The sequence below is a fragment of the Ochotona princeps genome, chromosome 19 (genome assembly GCF_030435755.1).
Source record: "Ochotona princeps isolate mOchPri1 chromosome 19, mOchPri1.hap1, whole genome shotgun sequence".
Classification (NCBI taxonomy): Eukaryota; Metazoa; Chordata; class Mammalia; order Lagomorpha; family Ochotonidae; genus Ochotona; species Ochotona princeps.
In genome coordinates, this window is record NC_080850.1 from 17,555,558 (window position 1) to 17,571,009 (window position 15,452).

Here is a 15,452-nt window from a genome sequence, read left to right on the forward strand (position 1 = left end):
GCAATGGCCGGAGCTGAGCTGAGTTTCCTCCAGGACTTCCACGTGAGTTCAGGGTCCCAAGGCTTTGGGCCATCCTCAGTTGCTTTCCCAGGTCACAAGCAGGGAGCTGGATGGGAATCAGGGCCGCTGGGGTATGAACCGGCGCTCATATGGGATCCCAGTGCATGCAGGGTGAGGGCGTTAGCCACTAGGCTATTGCACTGGGTCCTATATCTCCACTTACTTTGGTCTTTGATTAGTAAGCAGTGTCTGTAAGTTTCAGCATGCAGTTCTACACTTGGATTAATTTATTCATGAATAATTTTTTTTAATGTATTTATTTGAAAGAGCAACAGAGAGCAGTGGGCAGGGCTAAACCATATTAGGATGCTTTTTGTACATGTCAGGTTCACTGGTCAACATGACAGTTCAGTAAGTGAAAAACAAGCAATTCTTCCTGTAAGGGATTTTACAGCTAAGTGGCAGAGGCAGAATCATACACAAATACATGACAGATTGTGGTAAATCAACGATGGATGAGTTTGTAAGGGGCATTGGACCTGAGGAAAAAAGAAAAGGCTTTTCTGATGAGCTGCAGTCAAGAGGAAATAAGGAGACACAAAGGGAGGAAGAGCCTTCTGGCAGGTTCAGGGGCCCTCATGGTAGCAAGAGAACCAGTGAGGCCAGGGGCAAGGTGGCCGAGTCCCACAGAACCAGGGGTAGCATGAGCAGGCACAGGCCAGAGACTTTTGGATGTTTTCACGTTTTGCCAAGGATTTTAGAGATCATCACCTCGTCAGTGGGAAGCCAAAGAAAGATGGAAGAAACCAGTGTGATAGGACCAGTTTGCATTTTTTAAGTTTTATTTTGAAAGATTTACAGAGAGGATAGATCCATCTTCCGTTTGCTGGTTCACTCCTCAAGTGGCCGCAATGGCTGGGGCTGAGCCAATCCGAAGCCAGGTGCCTCTCCTGGGTCTCCCATGCAGGTGCAGAGTCCCAGTGCTTTGAGCTATCAACTGCTTTCCCAGTCCACAAGCAGAGAGCTGGATAGGAAGTGGAGCAGCCGGGGCACAAACTGGTGCCCATATGGGATCCCGGGGCTTGCGAGGTGAGGATTTAGCCAGTGAGCCATTGTGCCCGACTGCAGTTTGCATTTTTAAATGCTCATGGGGAGTTGGTATGTAATGGGCCAAAGTAAAAGGCAGGGAGACTTTAGGGCTGGGGCTGTTTCCACGTGACCAATTTTAGTATATGTGCTGCCGAAGCGAGCAGTTTCCACGTGACCAAACAAAGTTCCCAACACGGTTATGGTGGTGAAGGCTCAAAGAAGCAGGTAAATTTGAGAAGTGTGGGAAACGGGGCTGTGGCAACTGAAAGTTAAGCGTCATTTCGTAGGTTTATCAGTTGTATAATCATCATCGTCCAGGCCCGAAGGAACCGGCAACTTCCCGGTACAATGGTCGCACAAAGCGCAGGCACAAGGCCTGCTCTCGCAGCCCAGTTTAAGAGGGTCACGATTGTACCCCAGCGGTACAATCAAGGGCTAGAACTGCACAGTTTCCTGGGCAACGCCATTGTCGGGTGCTCTGGGCGGGGGAGGGGTCACTCCGAAGAGAACTCGGAAGAGAGGGAGAGTCCGCGGGGATCAAATGAGCAACAAGCGCCGGGGGTGCGATGGTCACGGGTGATTCGAGGGCTTGGCACGTGGCAAGAGCAGAGGGCGGGTGGAGCCGAAGAACGCACCTGTGATTGGCGGAACGGGGTCCCCAGGACGAGGGGGATTGGGCGAGGCCGAGCCCAGAGCTGCCCTGTTGGAACCGCGCAGGGTCCTGGGTAGCAAAGGCCTTGGAAGGGTCTTAACTGAAAGGGGGCGGGAGGGGGGAAGAGGACGCCAACAAACGGCTGAGCTCATAATCTGAGCCGGGAGCAGGCCTGGGCGTCCCCCTGCCAACCGCGCATGGAGAGGGCCAGGCCGGAGCCGTCGCCTCAGCCGCGCCAACCGCCGAGGGCCACCCCACCGCGCCCGTTGCGCCCGGCTCCACCCTCGCTGCCGCCGGTCGAGGGCTCCTCCTTTCAGGCAGCGGCCGCCGAACCCCCTCCGTCGCCACCTGTTCCGTGCGCGGCCGCCATTGCGACCGTGGCCTCGTCATCGTCGTCGTCGTCGTGTGGAGACGGCCCTGCGTCGGGTGTAGCGCCCGCGGCTCCACGGCTGCTCCAAGTGAAGTCGGAGCAGGTGTTGCTGCTGCCGCCACCGCCAGGGCCACCACAGGCTCAATCCCAGGACGAGGGCGCCACGGCCTCCCCAGGGCAGGCCCGGCTGCTGCAGCTGAGGCCGGAGCTGTTGCTGCTGCCGCCGCCACCGCCACCCCCCACGTCTGAGGGCACCCCTTGTAGGCCGGAGCTGCACCCAATGCAGCCCCGGGTGCTGCAGGTCAAGGCCGAGAAGCCGGAGCCCGGGCTCAGCTTGGATCAGTCGTTGGCATCTTGGAGGGCCATTGAGGTGGGGCCTAGAGCCTCCAGGTCGGTCAGGGGAGAATGCCCCGTGGCGGCCCTCGACAGCAGCCGAGGGAGTGAGAAAGGCAAGCTGGAGACGGAAGAGATCCTGAGGGATACCGGGGAAGGCGTAAGTCTAGCAGCCTTAAGAGATGGAGTCATCAAAACGGAGGAGCCCGAGAGATTCCACGAGGACTGCGGTCTGGGCCCCGAAGCCACGTCCAATGGCCTGGGCCACGACAGCAAGGAAGCAATCCTAGCCCAGACATCCAGCGCCTTTGGCCCTCACCAGCAAGACCTGAGGATCCCTTTGACTCTCCACACCGTGCCCCCTGGTGCGCGGATCCAGTTCCAGGGACCACCACCTTCAGATCTGATCCGATTGACCAAGGTCCCCCTGACACCTGTGCCTATTAAAATGCAGTCCTTACTGGAGCCTTCTGTCAAGATTGAAACCAAAGACGTCCCGCTCACCGTGCTTCCTTCAGACGCAGGTACTAGACGGCAGGGGAGTCTGGTTTTCCAGACTTCGTCCGTGGTGCCCCGTAACTGAACTGTCGGCAGTTCAGAAGCCTAAACTTAGAAAAAGTAAAATCCCGGAACTGATTCTTTTCAGGGCCAAGTCTGCACAGGTATCGCTTCTGATTGGCTTGTATGTTTACAGTGAAATAACACCAGCGGGTTCCAGATTCGCAGACAATCCTTAGATGACCAGGAATATTCTCTTGTTAGCGCGAAGCCTTCAGTGTCTGTGCTGCAAACCAGCAGCAGAAAGATTGTAAACGTTTGTGTTAGAAAAGAAAAAGTGGTGTTTAAGTAAAACTGTGTAAGCAGGGAAGTTTACATTGATTATACAGATGATCTTTTAAAATGAACAGTAATTTTAGGAGAAAATATGTTATTAGATGTAAAAGCTCTAAAATTTATTCTTCTAAAAGCTAAGGTTTTAGGTAGAAAATACTATAGAATATGCTAGAAAGACGTTTTTTAATGAAATGACTACAGTTAGAGTAGTTAACAACCAAAAATAAATTTCTCAGAATTCTTAAATTTAATTGACAGAACTATACCTAAGTCAATGCTTTAGAAAGTCATACTAATTTTCCCATTTATCTTTTTGTTAACTTTTATGCTTATTGTTACTGTTTCTGTTTTCTTCCACCTTTTGCCTACATTCTTTTTATCTTCCTCTATGTTTTTATCTTTGGTAGTTTTAAGACTTTGTTTTCTAAAACAACAGCCATGGAGATTTTATGTACTTGATTCATTGTATTTTTGCTTAATTTTTAATGTCAAGTATCTCTAAAGAGAAAAGTTTATACACAGTTTTTTTGTTTTTTAGGGAACACAAAAAATTCACGGAGGTAAATAGCTTTAATTTCAACTGGCTCTGTGACTCTCAAAGTCACTTTTATTCCTTTTTTCCTGCTTTTCTCCCATGACGTGGGCCCAGTGTTGATGACTATAATTAGGAGCTATGTCATCACAATGAACTACAGTGACTGCAGTGATGTTAGACAGATTTTTGCTTTAAAGGACAGTCCAGCATGCAATTCAGTTCCAGTAAACATTTAGGAAGCATCTGTGTAGATAAGTTATGTCAGAAATGTGCTGCATTCATGTTGTTATTTCTACAATATTTTCAATAAAAGAATCGTTCTAAGCTAAAGTTTAGAATGCTGGGTTCAGAGGCTATAAGGAATTCTGGCATATTAACAGTTCATTGACTACATTGAGGTATTTATCTTCTCTAGATATTAAAAAATTTAAGTTAGATGGAGGTACACTTACTTTAAAATTTGTGTGTGTGGCATAGTAATCTAATCTCTTACTTTTTGTTATGCAGGAATACCAGACACTCCCTTCAGTAAGGACAGAAATGGTCATGTGAAGCGACCTATGAATGCATTTATGGTTTGGGCGAGGATCCACCGGCCGGCACTAGCCAAAGCTAACCCAGCAGCCAACAATGCAGAAATCAGTGTCCAGCTCGGGTTAGAGTGGAATAAACTTAGTGAAGAACAAAAGAAACCCTATTATGATGAAGCCCAAAAGATTAAAGAAAAACACAGAGAGGAATTTCCCGGTAATCAAATGAAGTGAAAAGCATCTTTCTAATTTCTTTCAAATTAATTTTTTTTGAAAGCGATTAAGTTAAGTGAAACTGAAAGACAAAAATTTAGTTCTTTTTTCCTAATCTGTTATGTGTAATAAAAAGAATAACGACTAATTTTAAGAATCAGAATGGTATTCAGCCTAAGTGTCCAGGTGTAAGGATATCTGGTCTCATATTTACCAACTAATGCAAGCCAGGGATGTATAGTTTTACTTTGAGTTTGATTAAATATATAGATAGATATAGATTTAAATTTAATTAAAATAAGTATTCAGAATTTTAGGCTATAATTTTGCAGATATTCTTGCAGATGTACAAAGACTTTTGTGGACTTAAAATTGTAGCAATAATAAGCGTAGTACATGCTCAAAGACAATGAGAATGCAGAGATTAATACCATGTTCCATTTTACCAGCATGTTGTCTTTATCTGTGTCACAATATAGTTTGAAATGATGCTGATTCCTAATCTGAGCAGTGATTAAGCTTGGGAGGATGCACACGTATATGCCCAACATGACCATTCTTGGTGGATAAAGGATTATTAAGTATGAGCAGACAGGTTCTTGGAGGGAAGATCAGAGGCAGCAGCTGTGGGGGAACCAGAGATCCTTCTGCTTACAGTGGCTGTATCATTTCTACTGACAGCTGCCATTGACTGCAGTCTTTGACTGTAGAGGAGATGAAGTTGGCCAAGTGTAAGACTGTGACTCTTCCTGAGCTGAGTATAAAAATAGCGATTGCTCCTTCGTGACTATTGTACTGCAAGAAAGAAACAATTGTATCTTACGTAAAGTGAAGGAACAGGAAGACATGTATAATGTGTTCTATAGGTAGAGGACAGGCTTTGGATTTAAGCACAGTGGCCACTGGTTCTATTATAGATTCAGTTTGTGTTATTGGATATGTCATTTGACATTCCTCTTCAGTTAGGGGTTACAGCGTTGGCTAATAGAAACTGTATGGATACATACATATGTTAAAATGTCATTCACCTAATACCATAGAGCCAAGTTACTTTGCATTATACTGTGGAAAATCGTCTAAAATCTAAGCCATCTATACCTTTATATTAAAAATAGTTTCTTTTCTTCTATAGGTTGGGTTTATCAGCCTCGTCCAGGGAAGCGAAAACGCTTTCCTCTAAGTGTTTCCAATGTATTTTCTGGTACCACACAGAATATCATCTCTACAAATCCAACAACAATTTATCCGTACCGGTCACCTACCTACTCTGTGGTAATACCTAACCTGCAGAACCCCGTCACTCATCCAGTTGGTGAGTCAGCCCTTATTGTCAATTACTGTTTTTAAAAAGGTGCTTGAAAATTTACCTATTTCTTATACGTTTTTTGTAAACAATAACTTATAAAAACATTATTAAAATCAAAAAGGAGGGAAGCAAAAGCATGAATGGAAGGAAAAAATTCAGTAATCCAAGCGCTCAGTTTGCCAGAGTGGCAAATCATCCATGTGTAAAATCTCAGACCTTTTTTTTTTTAAAGATTTATTCATTTTATTACAAAGTCAGATATACAGAGAGGAGGAGAGACAGAGAGGAAGATCTTCCATCCAATGATTCACTCCCCAAGTGAGCCGCAACGGGCCGGTGCGCGCCAATCGGAAGCCGGGAACCTGGAACCTCCTCCAGGTCTCCCACGCGGGTGCAGTGTCCCAAAGCATTGGGTCGTCCTCAACTGCTTTCCCAGGCCACAAGCAGGGAGCTGGATGGGAAGTGGAGCTGCCGGGATTAGAACCAGCGCCCATATGGGATCCCGCGGCTATCAAGGCCAGGACTTTAGCCGCTAGGCCATGCCGCCGGGCCCAAAAATCTCAGACCTTTTAAGCAAATCAGGACAAGCCCATAGATTAGGCAGAGGAAATGACTGGAGTAATTCAGCAGGAGACAGGAGTGTCTTTTTGCTATCAGCACAAAAAAATGCCTTCCTAATGGAGTGAGGCATCCTGCCCCGGAACTTACTAATGATGACGATGTGTTAGGCTCATTTGTTGCTGCTCTAGAAAAGCAATGGGAATAGTCTGGTTTTTTTTTGTTTGTTTGTTTGTTGTTTTTTGTTTTTTTTTTTTTACCAGATACGAAACACCAGATAATTATTGCCTCTTCCTAAATTTTTTCCTCTACTATCAATATTTTACAATTCTTGTCAGTTTTGAGAACCCAAAATGGAGAGTCTAGTTTGTTAAGGACTTGTTACACAGTTATCCACATTGATTTGGTCTTCCAAAACCTGTGTTAGCTGTCTCTGAAGAAGAGTGTTGTACATTCATTGTAGCTGTCTAAATCTGATTGCCTACTCAGATTTTTCTGGCACTAAAGCCACTCCTGTAAATGGAGAGATTTAGGTATCTTGGAAATGGGCTTAGCAGAAGCTTACATGTTTTCACTCTATTTTTTATCAGATGTCATTTCAGAGATCCTTTTCAATGAAGTTATGTCCAAGATGCCTGGGTTTAAGAAGGCTGATCCGTCAGCTGTGCTCTCTTCTGGCAAAGTCAGCCATTCTCACACTTCACTGTTTTACAGTATCTCCTTTAATGCTGTATTTCAGTATAGGCTTGCCTTGGTTCACTTGATCCTGTTTTTATGGTACATTATTTATGATTTATCTTTTCAGATTATATGTTTCTGCTCTTAGTCTTTTCCCCCCCGCAAGACCTCACTTACTTCTACTGTTAGATTTTCTGTTTCCAGGAATAGATTGAGCAATGTTCTTAATTGAAGCAGTTGAAATTTTACACAATATTTAAATTTTGTGCCATTTTGAGATATAGGGGAACTAAAAACAAGAATTTTCATAAACTATTGCTAGTGTTCTTACATCCATGATGCTGTAGGTTAGTATGAACCTATGACAGGCAGAATTATAGGAAATAATTTCAGAGCCAAAAAAAGAGAAATATTTCAGAGCCATACACAACAATAATCAAATTTAAGACAAGATCATGATAATGTTTGCTTCCCTTATGCACACACATAATAGTCCTTCTATCTGCTCATATCTAATGCCAAAAGATTTCTTTCTTGGAGCTTAAGTGATAAACAAAAAGCATATTCTTAAAAACACAATTTTGGAGTTATTTTCCCAAATGTGTATCATAATAAGAGATGGAATTTATCTGCCATTGTGCTGCCTAATCATACGAACTTCAATATGCTATTTTAGTTTGTTCTCATCAGCTTTGCGTTATGTTATGTAGAGGGGTTAGTATAACTTGAAAATTTAGAAATTCCACTGGGTAATTCTTTGTCTAAATCACTTACAAAATGGATAAATAAAAATAAATTTTTGAACAAATCCCCTGGGAATCATTGTTCTAACATCTGCAGGTGCTCATTTTTACCTTTTCTTTGTGATTTCTTTCAACAAATTTTAAATATTGAATATAAAGTCATGGTAATTTTGTTTTATCTCCATAGAATAAAGATATCAAGGTAATGAGGTGTGATAGTTCTCACCAACACAAGCAGCTTTTTCTTTTCAAAAAAATTTATGTGTTTTGAAAGAGTTAGAGAAGAGACAGGAGAGATCTACTTGTTCTTGATAGCCAGGGGTGGGCCAGGCTAAAGGTAGGAGTAAGGAGCTTCGTTTGGTTCTCTCATGTAGGTAGCTGGGAGCTAAATCCTTGAGCCAGCTGCTGCCCTTCCGGGCCATTAGCAGGGAACTGACCTGAAGTGCAGCAGCTGGACCTGTGGAACTGGTGCTCAAAAGGGCTGTGGGCATCGCAGTCAGTGGCTTTAGCAGCTACATCACAATGCCAGCCCCTCTCTTTTTCCATGAGCAGTGTGCTGATAGGATACTATATAGATTTCATCAACTTTTTAAGTGTTGAAATAGACTCATCACACTAGAGTTCTCAAGGTTTCCACTTCAGACCTGGAAGTTAGATTCACTTTTCAAAAATGTCCTGGAAGAGGCCATTCATATACACTTTAAAAGTTAGGTTCTCAGTTCTGCTTTTGAGATTTTATTATAGCTCTTAGGTAAATGCCTAATATCTACCTATATTCATTCTGCTAATTTGAACATTATATGAATTTGCATTATATTGTAGCTGATCCATATTCTTAAGCTGTCTACTATGAAAATTAATTAGGGTTCAGAAATCGTAAGGCCTTATTTATTAGGCAGGAGTTTCCAGTTGTTTGGTATGCTACAATGGCTAATTCAATTGATACTTCTCACTGTAAAAGTATTTGGAGAGCCAAACAGAACTGACTTGGAGGCCTCTGAGTTACACTACCATTGATTTTACTTTGGACTGCATAATTATTTATTTGAAAAGCAGAGAAACAGAGGAAGAGACAATGAAAGAAAAATGTTCATCTTCTGGTTCACTTCCCAGATGGCTGCAATGGCCCCAGCTGGGCCAGACCAAAGCCAGGAGCCTAAAACTCCATCCGAGTCTCCAGTGTGGGTGACAGGAGCCCAAGTAGTTGGGCCATCTTCCACTGCATTCCCAGGTTCATTGTAGGTGGCTGATCAAAACTTGAGTAGCTGAAACTCAAAAGAATACTCATATGGGAAGCCACTGTGGCACACGGTGGCTTAGTCCACTTCACCACAGTGCTAGCCCCCTGCACTGTCAAATTTTTTACATCTGGCTTACCACTTGAGGCATATTTGTTTTGCATAATTGGACACACTTTTTTTTTTTTAAAGATTTGTTTGAAGAGCAGAATTACAAAGAGAGAGAATGAGAGACAGGGAGAGATCATCCATTGCCTGGTTTGCAACAGGTGTGCCTGGGCCAGGAAAAACCAGGAGCCAGAAGCTTCTTCTGGGTCTCCCCCATGGGTATAGGGACCCAATGTGAGACCATCTTCCACTGCTTTCCCTAGCTCATTAGCAGGGAGCTGGATCAGAAGTAGAACAGCCAGGATTTGAACCAGCACCCACATGGGATGTTAGAGTCAAAGGCATCAGCTTAACTCATTGTTCCACAATACTGACCTCTGCACAAACTTTTGCTAAGTTCTCTTTAATTTGGCCAGTTAGCTGTAATAACAGTCTGATTTTGAGCTACATTTGTTGTTGTTTTTAGCATTAGCTTTCATTTTTCTGTAATATTTTGTTTTGGTTATTTCTATCAGATTTTTTCGCTAATCAGTGTTTATATTCCAAAGAAGGAGTAATCCTACAGTGATTTTTTTTGTCTTTTCTTATTAACCAGGATCTTAAATTTAAACATGTTGTGATTACCACTGCATAATATTTTACACACTGAATTTATACATGTTCTAGTAGTTTTTCTCCATTATTTGTCTTTTATTCAACTTTCTTTAATTTTGCTCTGAACCTTAATAACCCTACTTATTCCAATAAACAATTATTTGTCCTAAAACCAGGACTACTGGCACGTTTTTATTTTATTCCTCTAAGATTACCTCCGTAAACCTTGCTTTTCTAGAAAATCGAACTTGTCCTCAATTTCTGCCATTCCCCACTGCTTCACAGCTCATGAAGAGTCGGGGGACCTAGGTACTTGGACAGTCTGCTGCTGCCTTCCCAGGCACATTAGCAGAAAACCAGATTAGAATCAGGGAAGCCAAGACTCAGGTTTGCACTCTGATAGGGGACACTGTATTGGTTTAACCCACTATACCACACTGGTCCCATTTCATACTATGTTATAGATTTGAAATGTGGCTTTTTGTCTCTTGAAATGATTACATGATACCAGCTACTTTAACAAGTGCTAAAACATAGTTATTTAGACACCAAGCTTCTTTTTCACCCATGTAAAAGCTTCAGCGAATATTTCTGGTTGGTAAATGGCTTTCTTCCTGAAGATGATTCATGGACCCAGACATATTCTACTCTATGGCTTCGTTATCTTAATATGGGGTGATTGTATTGCTGTGCATGAGTCTAAGAAAGTAAAAGAGCATGGAGGATCTGCATGAAAATCTTTTATGGACCAGTCCTTCCACTGATTACTCGCCTTAGCTACATGGCCACTCCTCATTTCAAGGGAGGCTGGAAAATACAATTCTAGATGTGTGCAGGAAGAGAAAATAAGTGACTGGCTAGTTTCTAGCATGCCTTATTTAAAATTTGACATATTAGAATTATGCTTTTTTCCACAATGTTTTCTATTCACCAGCAGACTTCAACCTCCTGCTTGGCAACTTGAATTTTTGTATTTAGGATGTTTTCTTTATACTTCCAGATTAACTCTTTATCCCTATAATTTTTTGCCAAAAGCCAAAATAGTACCCGGTGCATGTTGCATGTTAGTTGCTTACTATTTGTTGAATTAATTCAAAGGATGATTATCGCCACATGTCTCATTGACACCTCTTTTATCATATCTTTGGTATCAAACCTCTTGATAAAAAAAATCCCTCTGTCCTGTAATCTTAACTCAATCACAGGTTCTGTATGTCTGTAATGATTTACTTTTTCTTTGCCAAGAAAAATCATACTTCTCAAATCAAAGACTGAAAAGCTTTTTGTATTGGGTATAAGAAAAAGATTTAAATCAGAGACAATTTTTTTTCTGCTGACTTGAAAACTTTTAAAAGTCAGCCTGACTTAGTTTATAAAAGGTTTGATTCTCCTGCACCTGATCGGTGATATGCTGACAGCTTTGGGCTCATCTATTCACTTTTTCTTTAGTAAATTCATATCTTTCCTGTGTTTTTTTTCATTAACCAGGTTCTATAATAGATATTGGAGATATGAATAAGACTAAAACAGTTTGCTTTCAAGATCCCAGTTTGGTAATTGTAGGGGCAGAGCAGGAGAGGGAAAAGCTGAAATGATACTGGTTACAAATGTTCAAACTATTTTATAGATAACAGGTTTAGAGAGCTTGATCTAGAAAGAATTTGAAGGGGGATTCCCTTGTGCTTGATATAGTAGGACAGGCCTGGGTGGGGCCTGTGCTTCAGAGGTGGATGGACTGGGTCTTTGTAACATCATCAACGGTGAATCAGGGCAGCCTTACTGACTCCCTACTCCTCTGCTTCTCTAAGTCAGGGGCTGTTTTGAAACAGATATGTCCCTTGATACTCTACTTCCAGGTTTAAGAGAAACATGATTTGCTTCTCTAGAGAGAAAGAAAAAGGATAAAATTGAAAGAAGATCCACATTTGCTTCTGACATATTTCTAAGGATCTGTTTTTAAACTGTCTCCTGGTTAATAGAAGATACCTAATTGCACCAGAATAAATTGGATTGTAACTCATTTTCTGTGGCTTCAATCTGTGTTCTTCAGGAAATTTAGCTGAATTGAAGCTGTGTTATTAACATAATAAGAAAATCAGTAGTCGTCTCCTTTGGGAATAGAAAGAACACATAACTGATACTTCTACTTTTTAAAATTCTGCCATATATGTCACACTGTGTTACAGTCGTAGTCTTTTCAGTCCTGTCACAAATGGTTGGCCTATGGCATCCTACTCTTCCTTGGAAATTTCCTTCTGTCTTCACATTGAAGACTAGATACAGTGAAGGATTTTTTCTCTCAAAACTTATATCATTTATGGAGCCAGCATGTTGGCTCAACTGGCTAATCTTCTACCTCCAAGAGCAGCATCCCATATGGTTGCTAGTTCTAATCCCAGCTGCTCTACTTCTCATCCAGCTCTCTGCTTTTGGCCAGGGAAAGCAGCAGAGGATGGCCCAAAGCCTTGGGACCCTGCACCCACACATGGGAGACCCAGAAGAAGCTCCTGGCTGCTTCAGATTGGTTCAGCTCCGGCCACAGTGGCCAGCTGGGGAGTGAAGCAGGGCACGGAAGATAGTGGCGTCTCCTTCTCTCTATAAATCCTGCCTTTCCACTAGAAATTAATAAGTCACAGAAAAAAAGGAAAATACTATATCATTTATAATTTAGTTTAATATAGAGTATACAAAATGAAAGAACAGTCATCTGAATCACCTCTCTGAAACCCCTATTAATATTGAAAAGAAAATTAACTATTTAGATAATAGAAAGTTCAAGTAATTTTTCGTACTTCCCTGATCTTTCTTGTTAATGGCCATTCCTTAAAGGTGACTTACTGTCAGTAATTTCACACTTTTAGAAATGTGCATACTAGCGTTTGTTTGTATTCATTGTTTCAGTTTGTCTGTGGTTTCACTCATTTATTCATTTGAAAAACTGTTCATTGAGATCCTTTTCTGTGCCAAGCATAATTTTGTGTGTTGAGAAGACAACAGTAAACAGAATAGAAAAAGTCTTTATGGAACTTGGAGTTTGATTGGCAAAGAAGTAAATAAAAAAGAAAACAAGATACTTTTAGTTTGTTAAAGATACTGTAAATAAATTGATTTGACATGATGAGTCTATTAGGTAATGCACCCAGTGATGACCTCTGCTTATACAGTGTATCAAATTTTACTGAACAAAGTGAAGTGTGGAATGGCGCGATGAATGTTTGACCTGTATCATTTATTTTTCTAAAGGTGACGCTCCACCTGCCATCCAGTTGCCCACACCTCCAGTCCAGCGCCCAAGCCCTATCACACTTTTCCAGCCTAGCGTCTCCAGTGCAGCCCAAGTAGCTGTTCCGGCTCCAAGTTTGCCCCTCCGCCCACCACTCCCACCTCAGCATTTTGCTGGGCCTTCTCCATCGGATAATCATCGCCTGCATTCTGGAGCCAGTCACTCTGTGAAGAGGCCTGCTCCCGTCTCTCTGGAGAACACCAGTAGGATTCCAACTAGTGCAAGTACTGCCCATGCCAGATTTGCAGCCTCGACTATCCAACCGCCAAAGGAATATCCCAGCATTCCCTCTTGTCCGAGAAGTGCGCCCATACCCCCGGTTTCTCCCATTCCACACCCACATGTCTACCAGCCCACGCCCCTTGGCCATCCAGCCACACTGTTTGGGACGCCACCAAGATTCTCTTTTCATCACCCTTACTTCCTGCCTGGACCTCACTACTTCCCATCAAGGTAAATGAACATTTGTTTTTCTTTGACCAAAATATTTAGCTAATGAGATTTTTCACTCTGAAGGTATCTGATTTTTACTGAAACCAGGGGGCCTTGTTGATTCTGCTTGGAATCTGTTTTAGAGGTTGAATTTCAGCAAACAGGGCAGAAGAGTGTCACAGGTAAAGAGGGGTAGGACACTGCAGTCAGCTTGCCATGTGAAAAGACAGGTTTCAGTGTTGTCAGATATGAATTCTCATGGAAAGCAGCTATGAGGGACATTAGGATCATTTAATAAAATTCTGCTGTACAGAGCAGAATTTCTCAAAGTCTAAGAGTATGTAAGTTAAAGGATAGCTTGTCAGAGTATATAGTCTGATAGTCCATGTTTCTAACAAGCTTCTTTGTAACGCCAACTTTGCTAGTTTGAGAAGCACATTTTGAGTAGCAGGAATATAGAAGATAGAGCAGTTGTTCTGAAAGAGTTTAAATAACTAATTCTAAATTACACTTCCTCTCAGTGCTCTTTTTAACAAATCATAAAATTTCCCAAGTAAATGACCAATGAGGAATTTAGTTTTATAGGGAAATACCTAGAAAAAACAACTGTGTAGATTTTGGAATGGTACAGTTCAACTTCCTTGCAAGTATTTCGGATAAAGTGGTATTAACCTTACTTCTGTTTTTAAATATCTTACTTGTTTATGTATGTATGTATGTATGCATGCATGCATTCACTCATGCACTGGCACGGCAGAGACAGTGAGAGTGTATACCCATTCACTAGTTGACTCTAATTTTTGCAATGGTCAGGGTTGGGCCAGACGAAAGTCAAAAATAGGGAACTTAATTTAGCTGTTGATTTCTAACAGAAAATCATGTGGAAATATATACTTTTGAATGGAAAATTCATATAGTTAAATGGATCTTCTTTCAGACAATATTTCCTCATATATTAAATTAGATTATATTCTTAAGTATAGATGAAATCATTCTACTTTACTTACTTTCTATACTTGTGACAAGGTTTATAAGATTTGTCTATTATATAAATCATCTGGCTGGTGCAATGGCTCAACAGGCTAATCCTCCACTTTTCAGCACCAGTACCCCATGTGGGCACCACCAGTTCTATTCCCTGTTGCTCCGCTTGCTATCCAGCTCCCTGCTTGTGGAAAAGCAGTGGAGGATGGTCCAAATCTTTGACCCCTGTACTAGTATGGGTGACCAAGAGGAAGCTTCTGGCTCCTGGCTTTGGATCAGCTCAGCTCAGGCCATTAAGGGCATTTGGGGATTGAACCAGTGGATGGAAGATCTTGCTCTGTAAATCTGACTTTCCTAAATAAAAGAATGAATTCTAAAAGGTCATCTGACACTTTAAAGAATATTTTCTAAGGACGCTTCTGAAAAGAAGTCTATAGAACTATTATTTAGTACTGATACTTCAATTTATTAATAATTTTATTAGAAAAAATGAAGTAAATAAGTACTAGTATGATGAATTTTACTTCATTTGAGATGTCAGTGCATTAGAACTATGTATGCTAAGCTACATGTGATTGCCAAATGGAAACCTACCTTTTAAAAATATTTATTTATTTGAAAGAGAGATGGCTAGACAGAAAAAGCTCTCTCTTCTGATTCACTTCCCAAATGGCCACAACCAATGGGATTGATCCAGTTCAAAGGCAGCAGCTTCTCTCAGGTCTCCCACATGGATGGCAGAACCCAAAGCACCAGGACCATCTTCTGTTGCTTCCCCCAACCCACAAGCAAGGAACTGGGTCAGCAGTGGAGCAGCAAGGACTCAAACTGTTGGCATCATGGGTGTTAGCCTTATTTGCTATGCCATGACAACAGGTCCTAGCCTTTTAAATTATATTTTCTTTCTTTTTGACTTCTTCTGCTTTTTAAAAAGATTTATTTAATTTTACTAGAAACAGATTTACAGAGAGG

The 15,452-nt window shown here is 41.8% G+C and overlaps 1 protein-coding gene across 2 annotated transcripts in view; it reads left to right on the plus strand.

The window, feature by feature from the left end:
* The first annotated feature begins 1,933 nt into the window (after window positions 1-1,933).
* Window positions 1,934-15,452, plus strand: part of SOX30 (SRY-box transcription factor 30) — a 36,915-nt gene continuing 23,396 nt past the window's right edge. Inside the window, exons 1-4 of one of the 2 annotated variants that reach the window (XM_004587493.3) lie at window positions 1,934-2,968; window positions 4,321-4,560; window positions 5,689-5,868; window positions 13,025-13,517. In XM_004587493.3, coding sequence (XP_004587550.2) covers window positions 1,939-2,968; window positions 4,321-4,560; window positions 5,689-5,868; window positions 13,025-13,517 — 1,943 coding nt within the window. In that variant the 5' untranslated portion in view covers window positions 1,934-1,938. The remainder of the gene's footprint in view (window positions 2,969-4,320; window positions 4,561-5,688; window positions 5,869-13,024; window positions 13,518-15,452) is intronic. The other variant, XM_004587494.4, reaches the window with a different exon arrangement.